Below are 26328 nucleotides of genomic sequence, written 5' to 3'. Positions count from 1 at the left end.
TGAAGTCAACTATTATTTCTTTTACTTAATTAATGTTCCATAAAGAGAAATTATGCCCATACCTTTTTAGGGAGGGGTGTTTTTAAGATGGACAATGACTCAGTAATGCAATCCACTATTTCTTCAGCAGCTTCAGCATTATTAAGACAAAAAACCATTGCATCTCCAATATCATTTTTCCTTGGAGTTAACCCCCTCAGGATTTCTTCTAATTTGTCCCTCTGTCTGAATACAAATGTTTTTAACATAAATATTTATAGACATAAATTTCAAATGCCATTAGTTTCTGCTCACAAACTAATTTCTTTAAAACCCACTCAGATAAAATTCTGAAGACTAAATTGTGTTAAGTCTGATTTGAGTCCCCCAAATACATTACATTTCTTTGAAGAACTTAAATGGGGGAAGAACACTTTCTCATAAATAAATAATTCAGTGATTTTTAGTTTTCAAATAAAGTAAATTTTAAATTATGGGCATTTTTTTGCAAGAAGTGTTTGTGAGTGTCCCAGTCCTATTATCCCATTACAATGGAAAAAAGCCTTCATGTTCTTTACTTTCTTTTGAAGGAAGTCAGTTACTTTAGCACTTCTGCATCAGATCACAACAGGCTAAAAGCAGGGGATGACAAACTGTCTGTAAAGGATCAGATAATAAATATTTCAGGCAATGCAGATCATATAGTCTCTCTTGTAGTTACTCGACTCCACTGCTATTAACACCAAAGGAGCCATAGACAACAAGTTAAAATGAAATATAAAGAAAAAAAAAGGAGGGGAGAGGGCATGATTGTGTTCTAATAAAACTTTATTTACAAAAACAGGAGGCAGCCAGATTTAGCCTATAGGCAGAGTTTGCAGATCCCTGGAAAAAATGATGAAAATACATCTTAAGAAGCAAATAGGCTTCAAAAATATATAGCTCTCCATTAGCAAATGCTTTCACAAACAATGAATCAATGCAGCTAGCATTAAGATTTACTCTACACAGTTGAGTATATACTCCTATATGCCATAACCTCTTAGCCAATTTTCTTCCATGAGGACCTCCTCTTAATATTTAATAGCTGTATTTGTTTCTGCTTCTTAAACCAGTCTAACTTCACTGTACCCATAATGACTGAGCACTGATAAATATGTTTCCATGGTGGCCACACATTGTAAACTCTTGTGGAAAGGCTTTGAATAGTCAACCATATGATTTCACAAAGCTCTACAGTAATTTTTCCTCTTTAATGTTGCATTCAGAGAGGCAAGAATTCTAAGGGTCCCAATATAATTTCTCTAAAAACCACAAGTATTCCATTGCTAGAGAATCATTGCTTAAGAGACCATCACTACTCTTCATCAGTAGGAAGAGACAAAGGTCAATACAATACATACTTATACTTACCAAGATATTTAAAATTACAAAGCAATACAATGTTGGTATTCTAAACATTCACAAGTAAAAGAAACAATTCACATTTTAGAGTTAACATCTTAATAAGATATTAATTAAAGCAATTATTAAAGTGACTTTTCTGAATATGTTAACAGAAAAGGAAAAAAATTCTTACTCTTCCTTAAGTGCTCCCTTTTTACTAGGCTCCTCTACAAAAGCTTCTGTTTCTTGTTCTTCTGACATCCCATGCAGGTATGGATTTAATGGTGGTGGCCTCCAAAAAGATCCATTTTTGAACATACGAAAATCTTCCGTCCGCCACTTAGTCGGAGAATCTCCCTAATAAATGTACAGAATGTTATTAGAACGGTGAAATACTCAGAGTCAAAATTAACAAAGCAATTGATTCCACTTGCCTGCAGAATAGAATAAAGCTTCCACCTATAGTAAACATGGGCTGGTGTCTGGTTTTCAAATAAGAATCTAAAACAAAACAAACCCAAAAAACAAAAATTAATCATATTAAGTGTCTTCAAGTAAATATAAACAAATCAGAAATACTACTTGCCTATTTCATTTAAAATAAAAACCAAAAGCAAAGATCCCTGAAGAAAAATACTTACCCATTGCCTTCTGCCATCTATCCCCTTCCTCACCCTAGCCCCCAGACAGCCTTTGTGACTAATGTTAGTACTCAGAAGGTATGTATGCATCTTATAATCAATTTTATTGAACGCTTACATGTAGGCTACTGTATCTGGCAGTGGAGAGATTTTCCAAAGATAGAAATTTCTTTTTTTTTATTTAAAAAAAAATTTTTTTTTTTCAACGTTTATTTATTTTTGGGACAGAGAGAGACAGAGCATGAACGGGGGAGGGGCAGAGAGAGAGGGAGACACAGAATCGGAAACAGGCTCCAGGCTCTGAGCCATCAGCCCAGAGCCCGTCGCGGGGCTCGAACTCACGGACCGCGAGATCGTGACCTGGCTGAAGTCGGACGCTTAACCGACTGCGCCACCCAGGCGCCCCAAGATAGAAATTTCAAAAGCAGTGTATTTTAAAGACTTGAGAGTGTTAAATGAATGCCTTAGATACCACAGCTATTCAGAAGATAAGCAATTTTCTATAAATCTCCATTATTCTAGTATATCTCACTTATGAAGGACTTTCATTGAAAAGCACAGAGTATTTTCCTCCTAGAGACTGCTAAAAACAATGTTATGCAGTTAACTAAATCAAAATCAGATGGAAAACTGATCCAAGTGCATCCTATTTACTAAAACTGTCTTCTCATTCCTACGACAAAAATAACCCCAAACTTCTAGAACTTTATTCTTGGAAATATTTTTAATTCCAAAAAACAAAGGTTTTTTTTTTTTTTTTTAATGTTTATTTTTGAGAGAGAGGGAGAGAGAGAGAGCATGAGCAGGAGAAGGGCAGAGAGAGAGGGAGACACAGAATCTGAAGTAGGCTCCAGGCTCTCAGCTGTCAGTACATAGCCCGATGCGGGGCTCAAACTCACAGACTGCGATATCATGACCTGAACTGAAGTCAGCCGCTTAACCGACTGAGCCACCCAGGTGCCCCTAAAAGTTTTTTTTAAACGCACACCTGAGGACAAACAAAATGTGGTTTATACAGGCAATGGACTATTATTCAGCTTTAAAGGTAAGGAAATTCTGACACATGCTACAACATGGATGAACCTTGAAGACATCATGCTAAATGAAATAAGCAAGTCTCAACATACAAATACTGAATGATTCCACTTATACGAGGTAGTCTGCACAATAATATGAATGTACTTAACGCCAACTATACACGTAAAAATGGCAAAAATGATACATTGTTATATGTATATTTTACCACAGTAAAAAAAAATTTAAAAGAAAAAAAGCACACCTGAACATAGGATTGTTGATTTCTCTGTTCATAATCATAGCTTCAAACATTGGCCCTTCACGTACAACAAACTCTATCATTCGATGTATCAGGGCGAGTAAATTCCTACAACAACAACACAGTTAAAGAAAATGGATTCAGACCTACCACTACATAAAACTATACTTGTCCTAAGTTACTATAATTGTGCAGAAAAAGATTATTCTGCTGACTAATACAAAATTTTATACCAAAAAAATAACCTGGAGCATATGTTAATGCCTTCCTTGTGCATTAAGAGGGAGCGGGATAATGGGGACAGGGGAGTTGGAGGGGAAGGAAAGGAGAAGGGAGGGTGGGAAACCACAACACAGCTTCTTAGCAATAAAGTTTTAATTTTTTAAATGCCACTTAATTTTATTTTCAAAATGCAAAACATTAAATTATGAATCACAACTAATTGGAAAGCTGCAAATATATAAAATCAGTAAACTCAGAGCTTACATGTTATCATAGCCATCTAAAAACTTACATACTATCTCAGTTTTAAAAGAAAATATCCCTAAACCAAGCACTTTTGTGGTGGTATTGAAACGTTATATACATAACTATAATTTATAAAAAAGCAGAACTATTTAACAAGTTTAAGGCCTGATTTAATAAAAAAATCCATCCAACTCCTGTGCTTTTCTGGTACACATATAGCAGATGGAGTTTTTATTGAATCTGACCTTTAATGAGGCAACATCCCTTTGGATCACACTTCAAACTAGTTCACACCACTCATGACATGTATAATTCTGCCTGCATATTATGACTCAATGAAGCAATTATATTGCCAAAGACTTAAATGGAGTCCGCTTTCCAAAATATTCCAAAAACAGGGACATGGTAAGATGCTTTTCCCACTTTTCAAAACAATTACTTTCCAATATCTAAGCCAAAAAGAAACTTGTAACTTTTTAGTACATTTTATTGGTTGGGCTCATAGAAAATCTTTATTTTCAAACTCTAGGTCCTAAAATCATGTGATATATAACACTATTTTAGACATTGATTACAGCATCAAGCAAAAATGACTCAGCTTATTATAAGCTGCTTTTGATTTCTCACTTCACCAGTCCCCCAACATACAGAGTTGGCAAATAATAATTGGGAAAAGCAAAAGGATATTGGCTCTTGGTACAAGGCACACACTAAATTACACCTTTAGCACTCCCAGCTCAAATTAAGTTCATATAATTGCTAGAATATGAATAGAGTTATAGAATAAGACAGATTTTTTTGGCTCTATAAAGCACTGCTTCAGAGTACATAAACAGTAAAATAATTTATCTCATGGTCATTATAATTATTTTCTTACAGTTTTCAAACAAAACTACTTAAATGGACACTAAAATTTCAACATAGTGAAAAAAATTAATTTTTTTGACCTCTTTAGATCAAAAAAATTATATGAAAGTTTATATCTTTAATAAAGGGGAAACTATATTTAAAACTATTCATTCAACCTCAAAATTGTTAAAACAAAAAACCAAAAGCATCAATTTTAAATCTAAAAACTAGTATTAATAGTTCTGCAAATAGGCAGTTCTTGATATCCAAATAAGAATGTATTCTTGGCATCCATACAGCTAATGATATCATTTTGAGGGAAGGGAGATAATGTAAAGTTATGATTCAGTTCCAAAACTCCCACTGGTATGTGCCAAATTGAAGTGAAGGGAAATTTTATGTGAATATCATAATATATAAAATCAATTACTAGGGGGACAAATGCTATACATACAGAAACTTATACGAATTAAGTCAAATGCAACTTGACTTGAATATTATAGATGAAAAATGGTTTAGCAAGTTTAAAACAAAGGATTCACTGTAATGGTGAGTTAAGACTTTTCAACAAAATATTTACTCAAAATTTAGTTTTGAAATAAGCTGAGCCACATGTAAAGCTACTACTGGATATATGCTTTTTAAATGCTACAAAAGTACTTTCCTGTGAGTGCTTTTTTATCAGTGGAAAAAAAACCCACTATAGTTTTAAATAGGCTTGTAAACTGATAAAATCTATTTTAGAAAATTTAAAGTTTAAAAATATTTAAACGTTTCATGTGATTATTTAAAATCAAAATCTGACAATTAGTTTGTTGCTAACCCGAATTCAAGATTATTAAAGAATTGTAATCACACAGCTTTTTCCTTAAAGATTGTGTATTTAACATCATTTTTAAAAGGGTGACTTTTCTATCAGAATGAAACAGTGTAGTACAAAAAGAGGATATATTTTAAAGTGCATTATTTTATTTTAAAATGGCAATTATCTTACTCTGGGCAATAACAACCAAAAAAAAAAAAAAAACCAAAAAATTGTCTCTCAGTTATAATAAAACCACATTTATTGGAGTCGATCGTACCAATGTCTGGTCAAAAACTGTATACTTTCCCAATCCATCCCATGATGTTTTCCTGGTCCCCCGCTGCCGCAGACAGTTCAGCTGGTGTTGCTCACCAAGGCCAATGTCAAAGAGAATTTGGTATTCTTTTGTGTTCATTTATTATTCAACCAGTGTTGTGTTCCTGTGTTTGGGAAAAGGCTTAGCTTGACTGAGCAAGAGCATACCTAGAGCATGAATTCTTCTGCTTTATCATTATGTTGAAAACGAAAAAAAGGAAGAAAGGAAAATAAAAGAATTCCAAATACCTTTGTTACCATGAAAAAAAGTTTCTAGTATATTCAGTGTTCATGAAATGAATTGGTAGTAATTCCTAATCAATTAGAAAAAAACCAAAGCTATGCCCTTCAGTAAGGAGAACTCAAACTAAAGTTGCATAAACACAGATCATTCAGGAACAAAGAGAAAAAAAAACAGATGGGTCAAAATGTAACATTATACACAATTTAAGATACATTTAAAATACTATTTTCCCATCACAATAGTCTAATATTATTAGACTAACAACTCCATATTAAATCTATTAAACACCTTCTAACTACTAAAGCTATAAAATCCCCTACATTGGTAACAATAAAAACAAAAAGATAAGGACATAAAATTGCAAAGTACACTAAAGTTAGTCACATATCCCCCCCAAAAAGTACTGGGAAGGAACCATTGCTCAGTCAAGATATTACCTTTTCCTCAACACCATTTTTTTTTAATTCAGAAGGGGATATTGTCTATATTTAGATCAGTAATAATAAAGAAAAACATGTACCTTTCTGTTGGGATAACCACTTTGACTATGGCTTGCGACAGAGTCTGTATATGAAGTCACATCAGATAATAAACATAGAATATGTGAGTATTGTTAACAAGTAACAAGCAAAAATATACATAATGCATTGAAAACACTACACATCTAATCACAAGTTTTGCAGGCAATGACTGCATTTGAAGTAATTATACACTAAGCAATTACATAAATGCAAATGGATGTGTTCAGTGAACAATAAATGTTCACCAAATGCAAAGAATCAGAACATTCCTGCCAGAATGCACATCAATGCACTGAAATAGGTACTACACTGAGAATTATCAGATAAAGATTTTAATTTGTGAAATAATTAACTGTTTGCCTCTGACCATACAGTTTGCTACTTTGTTCCCAAGCCTTTAAAACCAGCCCTGTCATTTTAAGTGTAATTATTTCATAATAGAACCAACAAATTCTTATAAACTTGAAATTAAGTTGGTTTTATGTTTAATAAAAAGAAAATACTCACCCTTTGCTTTTACTAGAGTAGTTAACTGTTTTTTTTAAAAAAAACCACATATGCTCTCAAATACTCTAATGCCTCAGACCTTGAGAATTAAATTAGCTAGCAGCCATCCAAACAGTTTAACTATTTAGGTCTTTCTAATTGAAAAGTCACTTAACCAAATACAAAGTATCACTTTCTCAGAACAAAGTTAATTTAGATATTGCACTTAAGCAAACCTGGATACAATAGTGGACAAAGGAAAAAAAACTTAAGTGGTCAAAAAAGGAATGGTAGCCACAAATAAAAATATGACCTAGTATTTCAATACAGGGTTTCCACGGGCTAAGGCAGGGAACACATCTACTTATTTCTTTAAGAGTTGCCAAACAAAATTACACACACATTTTCTATAAAATTATTGAAAAGAAATACTACCACAGATTTAGTATTTACAAATTAGATGCGGCCCTATGTACATTTTTTAAATTACCTTCTCAAAATCCTCCTTGTTTTTAGGTGGCGGTAACATTGGAGCATTGGGGTTTTTTAACCTCTCTCTAGGCTGCGCATTAAAAGGCAGTCCTGATGGAGGTGGGGGAAGCGTATGTTCCATCATAGAAGGCGGAATGTATATTGGATGTGGAGGAATAGGCACAGCTTTACCCCAACCTAGCTTCATTTCAAAAGACATAATCATCTTTCCTACAAAAAAAGAAAAGAAAGGTCACCCTGGTAACTCTCAAAAGAAAATAAAAGATGACTGATAATTTGAATTAATTTTAACCTTTCCATTTCTGGTCTATTTTTCCCCTAGAGTTTTCGTAAGTATTTCCAGAACGAGAAAAAGTCTGAATTCTATTAAGAGACAATAAAAACTTTCTTACCATTTAAATTTTTTAAAGCTCTTTCAGCATCTCTTCTATTCATAAAGGCCACAAAGCCACAGTTTCTCTCTCTTGCTCTTTCTTCATCAGTTCTAGGCCACATAATTTTCACACTGGCTAATGGTCCAAATCTTCCAAATTCTTGACAAAGCATTTCTTCATTCATCTATTAAAAAGATTGAGAGTTTTTTGGTATGCGAAAAAAGGGAAATTCTATGCAACAGAAAGCAAAGTAATTGTTGCAAACTTAACAAAAAGACATTTTAATGCTACAATTTTCCATTCAAGTACTAGGACCTCTATCTATACAGGTAAAATCTTGCCCTCATGGGACATTCACAAATCTTTTCATACCAGAAACACAAATAAGCGGTCAGGGTGAAGAGGCCGATGGCTAAAGAAATCAGAAGTACACCGCTATATCCCCTCTTGCTCCTTTTAAGATCCTGCATCTAAAATAAGCTGTTTTAAAATTTAAAAAAAAGTGGGGGGGGGGGGGGCAGGGGAGCCTGGGTGGCTCAGTCAGTTAAGCATCCGACTTCGGCTTAGGTCATGATCTTGCGGTTTGTGGGTTCGAGCCCCGTGTCGGCCTCTGTGCTGACAGCTCAGAGCTTAGGGCCTGTTTCAGATTCTGTGTCTCCCTCTCTCTCTCTGACCCTCCCCGGTTCATGCTCTGTCTCTGTCTCAAAAAATAAATAAACGTTAAAAAATAAATAAAAAAATAAAATAAAATAAGCTGTTTTTCGGCAGTGATTTATTTAGGCATTTAGCAATGTTTTTCAGGCAGCAGTGATTATCGCATTTAAGAAAAGGAGAAAATATATGTTGGTGATAAAAGAAAAAAAAAATCTAATCACTTTTTCTTTTTCCAGCACCCTATGTAATCGAGAGAGAAAAGAAAAAATGGTAAATACACAATGAGGTCCAAACAGATGTAACTTTTAAAAAGAGCATGTTATTTATTACAACCACTACATTCCTCATAACACAAGTAACACTAAAATGAGGAAAAGAATTAAAATATAAAAGACAGGCACAAATCACTAGTTTGCTATTATGAAGAAAGAAAAAGGAAATACATTATTAAGGAAGCAAGCTATGCATCAGAAGGGGGTAGTCTCAAAAGAACACTGACTAGCACTGGTCATATCCTATTTTGATAAATAATAAAATCAGCACATAGTAAGACATTTCAAATTCAGATAGTCCAGTTACAGAAAGAAGAGATAAACCCTTAAAAACTGCAGCAAGATAATTCACCCCATACCAGTTAAGACTTAATTTTATAAGGTAATTTTAGAGACTTCAATAGTCCCTAAGTTCCATCAAATTTTATTTTAGATTCTTGACTTTATTTTATTGATAAAGCAGTTTTCTTCCATAATTATAAAGAATACAAGTCAACATTCATCTAACTTTTCTAATATTACCTGTGGATTAATGTTTCCAAGGTATAAATTAGTAGTGCTTGGATCTCCTACATCATGTGAGCCAGGTGCATAATCATCAAGAACTAGGACAAAGAGGAAAAAAAAAATTATAACCTGCAAAATACAAAGTATGGACAATTTTTATTAGTTAAAAAAAGCAAAAAACTGTATTACCACCAGATGATCTATTTCTTCTTGAAGGCGCATCCACTTTAAAAGGGGAAAAGAAAACAATTCTTAGTTTTTAGAATAGTTAATCACAACTATAAACATTAAAAAAAATGCCACTTACTAGAACGACGCTGACCATCAGAATCTGACTGAGGAGGCTCAAATCGGCTTAACCTGCCTTTTGTTTTATGTCTCTCATCACGCTCTTCCTGAATTCTGTTGAAAACATTTATAATCACTAACAATGAGCCAAAATTTGTTCGTTCACATCTGTTAAGAATACAACTTACCCAGGTACCATGTTCACAGAACTTGAAATATTTGTGAATAATTAAATGCCAGTACTAACAACTGAGATCAGTGAGTCCCATAGCTATAAGTCATGAGCAAATTTCTGCTATGTCAAACAAGCATTAGAATACAAAGCCCACTTCCAAGGTGGAAATTCAACATCAAGACCACAGAATTTGTTCTTTCTTGGTTAAGTTTGCTCACTCCTCACCCATATCTCAGTGACTACATTGTTTCCACTGCAAACAGGACTCTGGACATTAAATACTTAGATACTATCAATTGAACTGCATCTACATGATGTAACCAACCCAGGTGCTGGATGAAATGCTAATTCACTTTCAAACATATCCTAAAAAAAATCACTATAATATCTAAAACAACCTCATAGTAGGTAAGCCAGTTTAGTGGTAACTAATCAGTAAACTACATTCTTCATACCTGCATCTCTAAGCCAATAATGCAAAATACCTATGATAGCTGTTCTCCACACTATAAAACTTACTGTTTCAATTCTTCTTTGAAGAGTTCCAAATTGCTTTTTTTCTTTTCTTTCTCCCCTTTCTTCAGTGGCTATGAAGGATATAACAAGTTATACTTCATACAAAACAAGATTAAACAAAACGAATGGTTCAATAATCAGATCGTTTTAAATAATTTTTATTTTAGTGCCAATTATGTTCTAATTATTTAAATTACTTCTGTTTTCACTGCACTTCCTTCCTGTTCTCTTGAACTAAGAATTTAACAATTCAATTATTAAAGCAATTAAAGAAAATAACAAACTACAGTCTTAAAGTAAAGGACTCGCTAACTTTATCCCCTAAAAGCCTGGGATAATTAGGCCTGAATATTGTTAGAGAATAACAGGAAGCAAAACTAATGAACATAAAGTAACTGAACTGCCAACTAAAGTACCATGAACAACTACCAAAAATATGCCCTTCTTCAAAACAATCACTGTAGGAGGACTATGAATTAGTAAAACAATCAGTAACATCTTTGGGATTCCTCTTTTAAAACTGCTTTTGAAATCCCTGTCTTAAAAGTGCCAAAATAACGCAATGGAGAAAAATAGCCTTTTTTCACAAATAGTGCTAGAATATCCACATGCAAGAAAAAGTGAAGTTGAACTTCTTCATGCCATACACAAAAATTCACTCAAATGACTCACAGAAACTAAACTGAAGCACTAAAACTATAAAACTCTAAGAGAAAAACATAGGAATAAATCTTCATGACTTCATGACTTTGAATAAGGCAATGATTTCTTAGATATGACATCGAAAGCAAAATCAACGTACAAAAAAAACAGATAAACTAAACTTCATCAAAATTAAAAACTTTGGGCTTCAAGGGACACTATCAATAAAATGCAAAGACAACTCACAGAATGGGAGAAAACATGTGCAATTCAAATAGCTGATAAGAGACCTGACTCCAGGAAGTGTAAAATACTCTTACAACTTAACAGTAAAAAGACAACAAGAAGCTCAATTACAAAATGGGCCAAGGAGCTGAAAAGACATTTCTCCACAGAAGACTACAAATGGATGATAAACACATAAAAAGATGTTCATCATCAGGGAAGTGAAAATCAAAATCACAATTAGATACAACTTCACACCCACTAAGATGACTAAAATAAATTTTAAAAATAGACAATTTTAACAAGCGTTGGTAAAGATGTGGAAAAATTAGAACCCTCATACATTGCTGATGGGATTATAAAATGATACAGCTAATCTGGAAAACAGTTTTGGCAGTTTCTCAAAAGATTAAACAAATAGTTACCATACAACCCAGAATTCCATTCCTAGGTGTATGTGTATGTAGGGATATAAAATACATATATCATATATTTGAGAACTGAATATGTAAGTCCACAAAAAAAGCCTACCCACAAATGTTTATAGCAACGTTATTCATAATAACCAAAAAGTGGAGACAACCCAAATGTCAAGTGATAGATGGATAAACAGTATGTGCTATATCCATAAAATATTATTCAACCATAAAAAGGAATAAGGTACTAACATGTGCCAGAACATACAGATGAACCTTGAAATACTATGCTAAGAAGCCAGAAACAAAAGGCTACATGTTGTATGATTCCATCTGCATGAAATGTCTTAAACAGGCAAATCCAAACAGATAAAAAGGAGATTAGTAATTGCCAGGGGTTGGGGATGACTAAAATAGGTATAAGGTTTCTTTCTGGGATAATAAAAATGTTCTGCAATTAGAAATTAGTGATTTTTGCACAACTGTGAATATAATTTAAAAAACAACTGAATAATTTAAAAGGGTAAATTTTATGGTATATGAATTATATCTCAATTAAACTGCTTTTTTTCCTTTGCATCCAGAGCTATTTTAGTCATGCAAGGTCAGTGTCACCTTTCAATGTAATCATATTTCTTCACCAAGTATGGTTCCAAATGACGTGACCCATATCTATATATCAACTACCATGAAAAATCCATCGAAAAATAAAAATTTTTCTAATATCAAGAATACTTAAAAGAAAGTGCCGCTCGGTTGACAGTATTTCCAAATAAATACCAAAAATGTTCTAGGCAAAAGATACATTATTGGAATACGTAAGTTTTCCAAAGTTAACTGCCACTACACATGCTGGTATTATTTAAATACCTCAGTTTAGAACTGTTTAAAAACAAAAATCCCATTACTTTTTATTTAAAATACAGTCAACTTTTGGGGCACCTGGGTGGCTCAGTCGGTTGAGCGTCTGACTTCAGCTCAGGTCATGATCTCTCACTCCGTGAGTTCGAGCCCCGCATCGGGCTCTGTGCTGACAGCTCAGAGCCTGGAGCCTGTTTCAGATTCTGTGTCTCCCTCTCTCTCTGCCCCTCCCCCACTCATGTTCTGTCTCTATCAAAAATAAATAAACATAAAAAAAATTTTAAAAATAAATAAAATACAGTCAACTTTTTACTTGCAGTATGCAATGAGTACAGTAACACCAAATGTTTATCGCTCAAAGAACATAAGAATATCGTCTAAATGTCCTACTCTAATTTATTATCTCTTCTCTAGAAAGATTAAGCAACAAAACTCAACATCTATTGCAAAAATAATTATAAACAAGAAACCAAAGTCCTGCTTACAATGGAAGTACTGAAATATCATTGGCAGTGTCATCTCTGAACATACAAAGCCACTTATTTGATTATGACTTACAGGTTTTTTGGTTTCTATGACAAGAAGAGATGGTGGTCTTTCATTGGATGACTGATTTGGAGGATTTTTTTGATCTGCAAATCTTGAAGACGGCTTATAGATTTTACCTCTTTTTTCATCTGTTTCATGTTCTTCTGAAATTTAAAATACTAAGCTTCAAAACTAATTTTCAAAAATAATTTCATATTATTTGATCTTTTATTATTTTTAGTTAAAAATAAACAAAAATTAGGAAAATGTGTTTAGCACTAAGATATACTAGTGACAAAATATGAAGTTAAGTTCTTATTACCACCTTACTCTCCAACAAAATACTAATTTAATCATTTTATAGTGAAACTATGAAATACATTAAAATTTTTGCAAAGTGCACTGCTGTCTTCAACCTTGAAAGGCACTAAACATTTTTAAAACTTCTCTGGCTCCAATTTCTCTAACCCATATCTGGCCATTTATTTTGCTAATTAACGATTAATATCAACACTAGAGGGTGCTGATAGAAAGAAAATGTGAAATTCTAAAGACAACAAACATCTTTCATAATTACCTACAGTCATTCTACTAGGACATTTTGGATTTGCTCAAGGACTGTAATATTCATACTAACCTTTAGCTGCATTAACAACACCTCCACGCACAAACGTCTTCACTTTATTACCATCACTTCCTTCAAAAGCAGCAAGAAATTCCTCATAAATCTCAGCTGCTGCCTTTTCATCTTCCTAAATATACATGAAAATAATATCACTTAATATGAAAATTATTGTACACAGGGTGAGACTCATCAAGTAATAATGTAAACAAAACCTTTCCCTTCACTGGGAAAAGCAGGTTAGGCAGTGCCAGTAAGTAATAACACCTAATTTTTAGTAGGTATTAGATATTAACATTGAAACTGAAAGAGACTTTGATCCTTTACTGGCAATTTGTGGAACCAGAAAAAGACCCCCTAAGTAAATCTGTTTAGAGACAGCAGGAGTCAGGGGCGCCTGGGTGGTTCGGTCGGTTAAGCATCCGACTTCAGCTCAGGTCATGATCTCACGGTCCGTGAGTTTGAGCCCCGCGTTGGGCTCTGTGCTGACAGCTCAGAGCCTGGAGCCAGTTTCAGATTCTGTGTCTCCCTCTCTCTCTGCCCCTCCCCTATTCATGCTCTCTCTGTCTCAAAAATAAATAAATGTTAAAAAAAAAAATTAAAGAGACAGGAGTCAAACTGTATGACAACTATATAAAATATATTATTCTATTAATGTTTTTAACATTTCCAAAGCACGATGATTTAATTCAGTGATTATAAAGATTTCCTTTATAAACCACCAAAGACATGAGTATTACAAGCTGAAGCAGCAATATCTCCATAGCTGGCATTTAAAAAAAAAAATCTCAAAAGAACCTTAAAATTGCAGTTATTACTCTTCACAATGTCCCCAAAATATGTATGCATCAAAGGCCAATGGAAGAGAATAGAAAACAAAGAAATAAATCCAATAACAGTCGGAAATTTAGTATTCAATAAAAGGAATAGCTCAACTCAAGGGAGAACAGATGGGACTTTTCAATGAATGATATTGGGATAACTTGATAACTATCTGAAAAAGAAAGGTAAAAATGAGCCAATTCTTCACAACACATACTAGGAGAAACTGCAAATGAATCAGATTTAGTGAGAACAATAATGGAATACTAGAAATCATAAGGGAAGATTGATAAATCTGATTACCTAACAATAAGCAGTTTCTACACCGAAAAACACCAGAAACAAAATAAAGAGACAATTGACTGGGAAAAAAAACACTGCACCTGTGTCACGAAGTGTTAATATACTCAGTATGTGAAGTTTCTAAAACAGAGATGACCTACAAATCTCTGGAAAGACTGGTTGAGATACATGCAGATAGTTCACAGATACAAACACAAAAGCTGTTCAACCTTACTTATACAAGAGAAATAAAAATTTAAAACTACACTGAGATAACATTTTTCACCTAGCAGATTGGCAAAATTTCAAAAACATCCTCTGTTGGCAAGGCTATAGGGACACAAGCTCTCATACATTATGGACAGAGATGCAAAATGGCTCTGCCCTTATAGAGAGCAATCTGACAATACCCAACAGAGCTACATTTAGGCATTTACCATTCAACCCAGTAACCTCACTTATAGAAATATATCCCAATGGGGCACCTGGGTGGCTCAGCTGGTTACGTGTTGGACACTTGATTTTGGCTCAGGTCATGATGTCATGGTTCATGAGATCAAGCCCCACAGAGTCCATGCTGACAGCACAGAGCCTGCTTGGGATTCTCTCTCCCTCTCTCTCTGCCCCTTCCCATTCAGTGTGCATGCGCGCGCTCGCTCCCTCTCTCTCAAAATATATGAACTTTAAACATACATACCCCAAAGATAAACTAGCAAAAAAACCCACATGCATAACAGTATCCATTAACAGCACTATTTGTAATGGCAAAAGACCAAAATAAAAATGCCCTCAACAGAATTTTAATGAATAAACTAATGTATGTCTACACAGGTTATTATTAAAAAAAAGGGGGTGGGGGGCGTGTACCTGGATGGCTCAGTCAGTTAAGCATCTGACTTTGGCTCAGGTCATGATCTCACAGCTTTTGAGTTTGAGCCCCGCATCGGGCTCTGTGCTGAAAGCTCGGAGCCTGGAGCCTGCTTCAGATTCTGTGCCTCCCTCTCTTTCTGTGCCCTCCCCCACTCACACTCTGTCTCTCTCTCTCTCTCAAAAAATAAATAAAAACATTAAAAACAATTTTTTTTAAAAAGGATATTTCAATATACCTGCAGTAACCTCTGAGATATGTTAAGTGAAAAAAGCAAAATGCAGAAAGTACACTGTGTATAGCATATTATTGATCATCTAGGAAAGAGGAGTACAGTATATACTTATACAGAGTTACTTATACAACAGACCAGAGAATAACCAAAACTTACATATAAGAAATGGTGGAGGGGACAGGGATACAAACTAGACTCCTCTGAATGTACCCTGTGTTACAGACTTGACTTGGTGGTGGGAACTGAGAATACCCTGAGGTCAAGAAACTTTCAAAAGCATTTCTCTATTTGTACATGCACTTACTTAGACACATTTCCAAGGATAACTCAAAATGCAATTTAAACATTACCTTTTTCTTTAATTCTTCTTGCTCCTTCTTACTTAAAGTTCTCTTAGCTGTACTCATTTTTCCAATACTGAATGCTTTAAGTTTGTTTTCTAGAAGAGGCTGTGAAAAGAAGTAAAAAGCATACATTTACTACATACACATTCTTAATGCTACCTATACCTCAACTGATACAGCTTTCAGGTGGTAATCAAGTCTTCAGATTAGATGACTTTTAAAAAAGAAATTTCACTGTAAAGCAGAAAAGCTGAGGCTACTCTTAAGCATCAAGTGCCTCCATTGGGCTTGATTCTGATGTAAAGTATTCCTTAACGTAGGTCTTCATTGGCTAACTCAAGGTCAGTAACACACAAAAGCCATTTTCTTTTAAAAAGGTAAAAATAAAGCAGAGAGGGAGACGGCAAGGCTTCCGACTCAGTCAGCCTACTTGCTGGAAAAGCACTTGAGAAAAAGTACAGATGATTCTGAGGAAAAGAAGTAGTGATGGAAAACAGACACTCAAATAGGGAGAAGGCACCATGTATTTCCAAAGTTCAGTAGCAAGAATCTAAATACCATCTATAACCCCCATTTCAGGTACTACATCACATCACTTCCTTTTATAATTCAGTAAATTAACTCATTCTTCATCAACAACACTGTTTTTATAAACATAATCACAGAATTTCAGATTTCAGAAGTAAAACTGTTGTTGACCTTTAGCTGTTCAGTTATTCATTTGAATGTTAGACTTTGATTCATAAACTTAAGAGGAATGTCTATTAAATACAACCTAAAATATCAATCTGTAACTAAAATCCAAACGTTTCACTCTTGCCTACCAAAATGACAAGTTAACCAATAACAAATTAGACTTTATCAAATTCTTGATTACTAAATAGGCTTGGGGCGCCTGGGTGGTGCAGTCGGTTAAGCGTCCGACTTCAGCCAGGTCACGATCTCGCGGTCCGTGAGTTCGAGCCCCGCGTCAGGCTCTGGGTGGATGGCTCAGAGCCTGGAGCCTGTTTCTGATTCTGTGTCTCCCTCTCTCTCTGCCCCTCCCCCGTTCATGCTCTGTCTCTCTCTGTCCCAAAAATAAATAAACATTGAAAAAAAAAAATTAAAAAAAAAAAAACTAAATAGGCTTGACCTTGAGAGAAGCAAAATGGAAGAGTAAAATGCTATAAACTATTTTAAAGTTACATTAAAGTCACTGAAAAAAAATAAAACCATTTATAACCCCAAAGTCAAAATGAGGTTTCAGTAAATAGATTCAAACTAAATTTTTTCCCCAAAGTAGAAAGAAAAACGTTTGCTCATCATTCAACATCTCTGGATTTGTTTGGGGACTCTTTTTTGGCACTTTTTAAAAATTTATTAATTTTTTGGCAGGGGGAAGAGAGAGAGAGGGAGAGGGAGAGACAAGGAGAGACAGGGAGAAAGAGGGAGGGAGGGAGGGAGGACAGGAGGGAGGGAGGGAGGGAGGGAGGGAGGACAGGAGGGAGGGAGGGAGGGAGAGAGAGAGAGAGAATCCATAGCAGGCTCCATGCTCAGTGTGGAGCCTGATGCAGGGCTTGATCCCAGGACCCTAGGATCATGATCTGGGCCAAAATCAGGAGTTGGATGCTCAACCAACTGAGCCACCCAGGTACCCCAGCATCTATGGTTTTAACTTCAGAAGTTTACACAAATGGTTGGGTGCATGGGTGGCTCAGTCAGTTAAGTGTGTCCAACTCTTGATTTCAGCTCAGGTCATGATCTCATAGTTCATGACCCACATCAGACTCTGCACTGACAATAGTGAGCCTGCTTGGGATTCTCTATCTCCTTCTCTCTCTGCCCCTCCCCTGCTCACGCTCTCTCACTCCCCTCAAAATAAATAAACATTTAAAAAGAAGTTCAAACAGCAAAATTACATACAAATTCAATGAAAACCATAAATTTCCAAAAAAAAATTGGAAGGGTTCCAATTTTATTTATATCCTAAGAGCTAAATTTACACACTTAACAGAAAAATAGTTAAGGAAACTATGGAATGTTTACACAAAGAAATACAATCATCCATGAAAATATATTTATGCTTAGAAACATTAAACAAGAAAAATTAAGTGTTACGAATTTTAATATTGGCTGGTGATAACTGTCTTATTATATTTCCAAATTTTATTTTTATTAATATATTAGCATCCCAAATTTAATCACAAGAAAAACTATTTGAAATAGAAAAGACTAAGAGCGTGAGAACACTTTGCAGATACATATAGTAAAGAAGTTCCTTCTCTGGGTTCTCATATTGCCCTGGGCACTACACTAGCCAGAGTGAACAGTACCTGTTCCTGTTTACTTCCCAGGGCAAGGCTATATGCTCTCCAAGAGCAAGAACTGTGTTTTAATCATCTGTTTATTTCCAGTGACTGTCATGTGGCACTTGGTTCAGTAAATGTTATAAGGGAGGAACAATAAATCTGACTATTAACCATTTTATATCAAAAACACTCCTTGGTTTTTTCAATAAAATTTTAAATTTTAAGTGAAATCTAGCTCACATATTAGCTACAAAAAACATTTCCTTACATGAACTTGTTTATCATTAACCCAAATACAACAAAGAATGCTATTTCCAAATAGTGCAAGATGAAACAACCAGTACCAAAATATTCAACTACCAAATTTGATCAAGACAGATTAAAATCATTAATCTTTTCTCATCTTTATCAACACTTACTCTTGAGAGATTCTGATGAGGAGAATCACAAAGGCTTTCACGGGCACTCTCATTCCTATAATTATGTTTTCTTGGACTCTTAGGTCGTGTCCGACTTGGCATGTCACTATCTGAGGGTCCCGATGCATCCATCTTCGGGAAAAGTAAAACAAGTTTTTAAAAATCACATATGTAGTACTAAAAGTACAAATAACCCAAATGTCCAAATAGTGACAAATTTCACTATACACTATCAAAACTCTCATCCCTTAATATCACCACTGATTTTATCAGAAAAGTCCTTAAAAGTTTCCAAAAATTCTAACTTAGACCCAAAAGCTCAAATTTTGTATCAGTAACAAATAATTATTTTCTTTGAAGTAACAGATCTGTTCCCTTAAGTTTTGAAGAAAATATCTGCCAAACCCCCAAGTCTGATTAACCAGTTTGTCAGTTGTTCCTTCAAGTAAAAACGGTATTCCATGAAAAAAGGAGCCAGTTTTCATTTCTCAACTTAAATAATCTGGCAATTATCTTTTCCTCAAGACAAACATCACACTTTGATAAGCAGTAGTGCCTTATATGTACTTCCCATTTCATCATACAGAACATTACAGACACCCATACGCAAGGACAAAATATTAATAATTTTTACTGCTTCATCAAGAACATTCTTAAGTGAAACTAGCATATTTCTACTTTTACTGTGCCAGGTGGGGAAGAATACAATGACTACTGGTCCACTTTGACAACACTGGCTTGATTCATGCTAAGATGCCAACAGTTTATCCATCAATTGCTTTTGCACCATTAATGCAAATGTCAACATGATGAAAAAGGCAAATATTATCTTTGTATTATTTAAAATAGTTGAACTCACAAAGCCCCTGGAAAATTCTCAGTAACCCCCAAGGGTCTGAAACCAGACTTTGAGCACTGCTGTAATAACATGTAAAGGAATGTTTACTGAGGAATTATTCAAAATATCAAAAAGCTTTTCAACAGGTATATGCTCATCAATAGAGAAACAGCTTAATAATTTGTACCTTCCCCTATGGAATGATGCCAGCAGATTAGAGCTGTGACTGCTGACTTGCGGGGATTTCCAATAAGTATATTTATTGTGCAGTGAGAAAAGAACAAGTGTGTATAATGCAAACCATAGTCAATGTACAAGTACACACATTTGTACATGTACAGAACTTTATAAGCACATATATATACTTGTGCAATATATACTCGGTTTCTAACATGGTCTGTGGGGGCCAACTTGTGCAAATAGAACACACAAAAAAGAGTGCACCTAGCTAAAAACATGATAGAAAAGGACACATAGAATATAATTGTTATCTATTTATCAAGCAAAATCATAAACATAGGAATATACACAGAGAGAAACTAAATGTTAAAGAAAAAGACAAGGGGCACCTGGCTAGCTCAGCTGGTGGAGCATGTACCTCTTAATCTGGGGGTCATGAGTTTGAGCCCCACACTGGGTATAGAGCTGGAAGGAAGGAAGAAAGGAGGAAGAGAAAAAAAGGAGGGAGGAAGGAAGGAAGGAAGGGAAAAGAGAAAGAAGACAAAGATCACCTTTTACACTTACGTGTGCATCTGAAGATCCAGATGAATGAACATCTGATGATCTGGTCTGCAATTATTACAAAAGGAAGTCAGTATTTAAATGATCCTAAAATATATTATGCTAACAAAACAAGGGTGCCTCAGGTTATACAGACTTAATCTTCCCAAACTTGTAGCAATTTCTCCTCAGCTAATAAAACCAAAGGCAACCTATGACTTATAAAAAGGTTGTGACCAAATAAATGTGCAAGTCAATTCTTTAAAATTGAGGAAGAATATGGGCCAAAATATGTAAATGACAGTGGGATATCTCTGAAGCATAGTTAAACCTTTTAAACTGTAGAATGGAAAACTAACCACTATTTTACAACAGATTTTTTGTGTAAAAGCTCTTCCCAAGTCATAAGATACACTGTTTACTGCCACAACACTGACAGAACAGCAACATCTTGCTATACAGCAAAGAAACTTCCCCTCCTTCCAACTACCCGGTCATTTAAGGAGCAGATTCTAATAACAAGAAAATCCACACATAAACCCTGAATGTAAAAGGTACAAATGCTACTGCACAAATAGTTCAAGAAAAAGAAAACCCTATTATCAAATCCACAATTGGCCACCATTTACAACTTGTTTTATGGGGGCTGCTCCTAATTCGGCATGCCACTGTTGCTAGATTGTTGCACAGAAGGAATTCAGTCTTCAAATAATGGCACTTCCTGACAATGGCAACTGGTAAAATTTCATATTTTTCCTAACTGACCTACAGATCAAATTATATACGGCATACAGTATTATTTTTTTCCACTATGCATCTAAAGACAAAAAAGCCAAGCTGCAAGACTATTAACTAAATAACATGTGATATCTGTCTGAAATTTTTACTAGGAGTCCCAGAATTTAACTCTGTCACTGAGCTGTTTTTATTTTGCGAGGTATTAGGTAATGAGATTTGACTTATTTCTATATATATTTAAATGTTTAAAGTGAAACCAAGAGGGGCACCTGGGTGGCTCAGTCAGTTAAGCATCTGACTCTTGATTTTGGCTCAGGTCACGATCTCATGGTCATGAGATCACACCCCACATCAGGCTCTGTGCTGAGAAGGAGCCTGTCTGGGATTCCCTCTCCCTCTCTGGCTCTTCCAGAGTCAGACGGGTATGTGAGAGCATGCATGTTAGTTCTCTCTCTCCCTCTCTCTCTCTCAAAATAAATAAACATTTAAAAAAAAAAAATTAACTGCTTGCCAATATACTATATTAACCTAGTAGGTAACAAAAATAGTATCCTAATCACAATAGTAACAATAAGCAGTAAACGCCTAGAAACCAACTAAAGAAATGTACACAACCCAGGTGAAGAAAACACAAACTTTATAGAAGGCTTCAATTATTCAAGTTACCTTTTGAAAAGACTCATTATATTCCTGGATGGGAATAAACATTATTAAGACAATGTCAATTATAACCAAATTTATTTATATATTTAATGCAATTTCAACAGCTCAATACCCCAAAGAGAAATCTTTGCATTGGGACAAAGTTACCAAAAATAATTCTAAAGTTCACCCACATAAGTAAACACTCAAGACCTTATAAGACAGCGCTATTTAAACTTCTATGCCACCATATTCAAATCATTTCTAGGACTTAAAAATAACAGCATGGCTTAGGAAGATGCATTAGCTGATTTCAATTAACCTAAGATGGCATTGGTCACATTTACTGCAAACCAGGTATTTCCCACTGATATGGAGCTATAACTACACTGCATTCAGAATGGAACTTCTTTAGACTTAAGAAGAGTTAGAGATACACAAATAGTACTTAATAAGATTTTAAAAAGAATAACCAACTTCTAAAGCTAATGGTCCTAGTAAACAGTAAATGTAATGCTACTACAGAAGCTGACCTTCCCTCTTCCTAACCTAGAACTGACTACCATTTGTCCTGAGTTTGGTTTTTATGTTTAACTGAAGAACAACAAATTAATGATACCTCAAGATCTTCCGAGGTCTACAGCACAATTTTTCATCCAAATGAAAAAGACCCAAAAGCAAGAAATCAAAGGGTATAATAAGGGAAGCTTGAGACCATAAAGAAGCAGACACAGGAGAAATTTATCTCAGGATAGAGAAAGCAGATAGTACAGATGTGATGAAAGACAGCAAGAACACCCAAAAGTAGAAAGGATCATTTGTTCTCATGATTGCTAAGGAGTTAAAGGTGAAACCAACTATTCTATACCATATGGCACTACATCCTAGTGGCTGAGAATAAAAACTTGGTTCAACTCAGCAGGCTAGCCACAGCAACACTCCTCCAACACTGCCATTCTGCTCCTTGAGCTTTCCATTCCCTTTACTGACTCCTAAAATGTCTTTTCTCCTCTCATCTTCTAAAGCAACAACTTGCATCTCCACAAGTTTAACAATCTCTCCATAGGCGGCATATCAACACCTTTATTGCACTGAGATGACTTCTAATTCCTTATTTTTGACCTTAGTACCTCGGGTGGATTCCAATCTGTTCTCAAACTACCTCCTGGTTATTTTCACCTGAATGTCTGCAAGCTCCTCAAACCCAATATATTTAAAATTCTTTCCAAACTAGCTTCTCCTATCAGCCTTATTTCTGATACTGGATTGTATCTCTCAATCACTCATAATATGGAAGTAGTAAAATGTTTTTAAGAGCAGTTTCTGGAATAAGACTTCCTGGTTTTAACACTTACCAGTTTTGTAACCTTGGCCCTACTTCCTTCATCTGTAAAATGATGAGCACCCTGCCTCACAGGATTGTTGTGAAGGACAAAAACAGGTAAAGTACATACTTAGAACAGTGTCTGGTGCATAACTGTTCAATAAGTGTTGGCCAGCAACAGCCCTATAACAGAATCATCCTGGACTCCTTTATCCCCTCATAATCACATGGGTCAAATTCTGTTCATCCCACTTCTAATACAGCTCTCCCATGGGGACTCTTCCTTTCTAAACACACCATTATGGTCTAGATCTTCCCTTAATTCAACTATCTACTGGTACTATGTCTTACAGTAGAGATACTATAAAGTAAAATAAGACATACTTCCTGTCTTCAGGAGCTAATAAAAGAGTCAAGTAAAACAATGGCCACAAAAGCACAGAGGGCAAGGTAAATCTTAATGGGAGTGGCGAAGTTGTTAGGAAAAGCTTCCCAGAGAAGATCTGAGGTGAGATTTCTGAAACAATCCTCAAAATTTATCAGGAGCACTGCAATAATCTTTAAACTGGTCCTCCTCACTCCCAGATCCTTGTTAAAGTATGTCCCAATAATCTCTTTGCTGCCTCAAATTTTCCATGGCTTTCCAATTTTACTCATAGCATTCAAAATCTCCACTATTTATCTCAACGTTTTTTTATTTATTTTTGGGACAGAGAGAGACAGAGCATGAACGGGGGAGGGGCAGAGAGAGAGGGAGACACAGAATCGGAAACAGGCTCCAGGCTCTGAGCCATCAGCCCAGAGCCTGACGCGGGGCTCGAACTCACGGACCGCGAGATCGTGACCTGGCTGAAGTCGGACGCTTAACCGACTGCGCCACCCAGGCGCCTCTCCACTATTTATCTCAAACCTACCTTTGCATCTCAGCAACTTTTATTCCCTATGCAAGTGCCCTATGCACTGGCTAAATAAGAGACCATTTACGAATCTACTTCCTGGATTTTTCTTTACCTTACCCATCTCTTTATAACCTCTGCTTATTGTTCAAAAGAACACAAATTCTTCTATTCTTCAAGTCTCCTCCTTGCCACCCTCCATTTAACCAGTGGTCACTTCTGTCTCTAAACTTTTAGGTACCTCTGCTTTGTACTATTATGTGTTGACTTTTTTTCACTAAACAGCATGCTCCACAGTTTGTATAGTATTACTTAAAGTTTTCTTCCTCAAAGTCAAGCACAAGATCTGCCAAGTGACAGAGCGTCAATATACCTGTTGACCTAACCTGCAGAAACAAGTATGTACCCAACAAAATTAAGTTACACTCCACTGTCAACATACTATGCTGTCCACTCACTAACAAGTGTATCAACTACCTACTTTAATATCACTCTCCCAAGGCTAACTAAACTAAGGTCTACCTCTCAAAAAACACTTTATAAGATCACTGACACATGTACCACATATGATAAAGTTAAATAACAAACCTGAAATTATCTTTATTAAAAAAAACAATTTTTTTAATATTTATTTACTTTTGAGAGAGACAGAGCGCAAGTGGGGGAGGGACAGAGAGACAGGGAGACCCAGAATCAGAAGCAGGCTCTAGGCTCTGAGCTGTCAGCACAGAGCCCGACACTGGGCTTGAACCCACAAACCGTGATATCATGACCTGAGCTGAAGTCAGAGGCTTAACGGATTGGATCACTTAGGTACCCCATGAAATGATCTTTAAAATTACATCCAAAACCATATCAATACATGAAAAGTTTTAAGAACATTTTAAATGTCCTGTAATTAGGCCAAACTGAGGAAAGGCCAGTAAAAAATTTTAACTCCTCAAGGAAGAGACATCTAACAGGACCAAACAGCATCAAATGCTACTGGCAAATACCATCTTCCTTTTTGAAAAGTTATTTCAGCAAAATATCTAACACATGGCTGGTCTGCAATAAAATGTTAAAGCTTAATGATAGTATAAGAGACAAGTTATCTATAACATTAGTGGTTTCGAGTTTAATATCCCGTAGCAAGTTTTTGTTTTTATTTTTAAAAAATGATGCTCTTTGTAAAAAAGTGGTAGAGAGGCAGGAGTCTTCAACTTGCATACCAAATGAGCCTCTCTTTCTAAGGCAAATGAGTATCTTCCATAAGTTTACATTCCAGGAAGAATAAAGCTTCAGGAATAAAAACCAAAAGAAAATTAAAACTGGACTTTCAGAAAACAATCAATCCGATGAGAATTTTTAAAAACCGTATCGAGTCATATTCAAGCACCAGAGCTGCAAATACTCAAGTTTCTAAAGAGCACCAACCAAGAAAATGGAAGTTCATAATTCCACTCTCCCCCCAAAAAAGACAACCTTCCACTCATTAAACTATCCACCTTATATTTTAAGATAAAGTTACAATCATAACATAATAAAGTTTCACTCTAAACTAAAAATGGCAAACCATGAAGAACATAATTTTCAAGGTTTGTGTTTTGTTTGGAATGTTTTACCATATCGAAACCTTACCTATTTTCAGATACCATCAAAAGAATGTACACATGGGGCGCCCCAGTCAGTTAAGCATCCGACTTTGGCTCAGGTCATGATCTCACCCTTCACAAGTTCAAGCCCCATGTAGGGCTCTGTGCTGACAGGCTCAGAGCCTGGAGCCTCCTTGGGATTCTGTCTCCCTCTCTCTCTGCCCCTCCCTGGCTCGCATGTGTACTCTCTCTCTCAAAAAGAGTGTTAAAAAAAAAAAAAAAAGGAACACAGACAGTAATAAATATCTAAGGGCCACAAGCCTTGAATGTAACCTCATTTTACTCATTTCTTTTTTTTTTATTTTTTTAAAAAAAATTTTTTTTCAACGTTTATTTATTTTTGGGACAGAGAGAGACAGAGCATGAACGGGGGAGGGGCAGAGAGAGAGGGAGACACAGAATCAGAAACAGGCTCCAGGCTCTGAGCCATCAGCCCAGAGCCTGATGCAGGGCTCCAACTCACGGACCGCTAGATCGCGACCTGGCTGAAGTAGGACGCTTAACCGACTGTGCCACCCAGGCGCCCCGTCATTTTACTCATTTCTTAGAAGCAAAATACTTTTGGGGCACCTGGGAGGCTCAGTTGGTTAAGTGTCGAACTCGATTTCGGCTCAGGTCATGATTTCACTGTTTTGTGAGTTGTGAGTTTGAGCCTACATCAGGCTCTGCTCTGACAGTGTGGACACTTGCTTGGGACTCTCTCTCCCCATCTCTCTCTCTCTAGCCCTCCACCACT

General features: G+C 35.5%; 1 protein-coding gene across 3 annotated transcripts in view; it reads right to left on the bottom strand.

The window, feature by feature from the left end:
- Window positions 1-26328, bottom strand: part of U2SURP (U2 snRNP associated SURP domain containing) — a 55230-nt gene that overhangs the window by 25347 nt on the left and 3555 nt on the right. Inside the window, exons 2-17 of one of the 3 annotated variants that reach the window (XM_086674453.1) lie at window positions 20383-20427; window positions 18801-18932; window positions 16100-16198; window positions 13558-13672; window positions 12951-13084; window positions 10252-10319; window positions 9577-9671; window positions 9462-9494; window positions 9285-9367; window positions 7855-8020; window positions 7461-7672; window positions 6484-6527; window positions 3286-3390; window positions 1796-1866; window positions 1559-1718; window positions 63-225 (exon numbers count right to left, since the gene is read on the bottom strand). In XM_086674453.1, the coding sequence (XP_086530579.1) occupies window positions 63-225; window positions 1559-1718; window positions 1796-1866; window positions 3286-3390; window positions 6484-6527; window positions 7461-7672; window positions 7855-8020; window positions 9285-9367; window positions 9462-9494; window positions 9577-9671; window positions 10252-10319; window positions 12951-13084; window positions 13558-13672; window positions 16100-16198; window positions 18801-18932; window positions 20383-20427 (1725 nt within the window). Of the gene's footprint in view, window positions 1-62; window positions 226-1558; window positions 1719-1795; window positions 1867-3285; window positions 3391-6483; window positions 6528-7460; window positions 7673-7854; window positions 8021-9284; window positions 9368-9458; window positions 9495-9576; window positions 9672-10251; window positions 10320-12950; window positions 13085-13557; window positions 13673-16099; window positions 16199-18800; window positions 18933-20382; window positions 20428-26328 lie in introns of those variants that run through there. The other 2 variants (XM_086674452.1, XM_086674454.1) reach the window with 2 other exon arrangements.

Source organism: Puma concolor, chromosome C2, assembly GCF_028749965.1.
Source record: "Puma concolor isolate L17-30 chromosome C2, mPumCon1.1.hap2, whole genome shotgun sequence".
Classification (NCBI taxonomy): Eukaryota; Metazoa; Chordata; class Mammalia; order Carnivora; family Felidae; genus Puma; species Puma concolor.
Note: the sequence above shows the minus strand (reverse complement) of the source record. Positions and strands in the feature narration are given on the sequence as shown.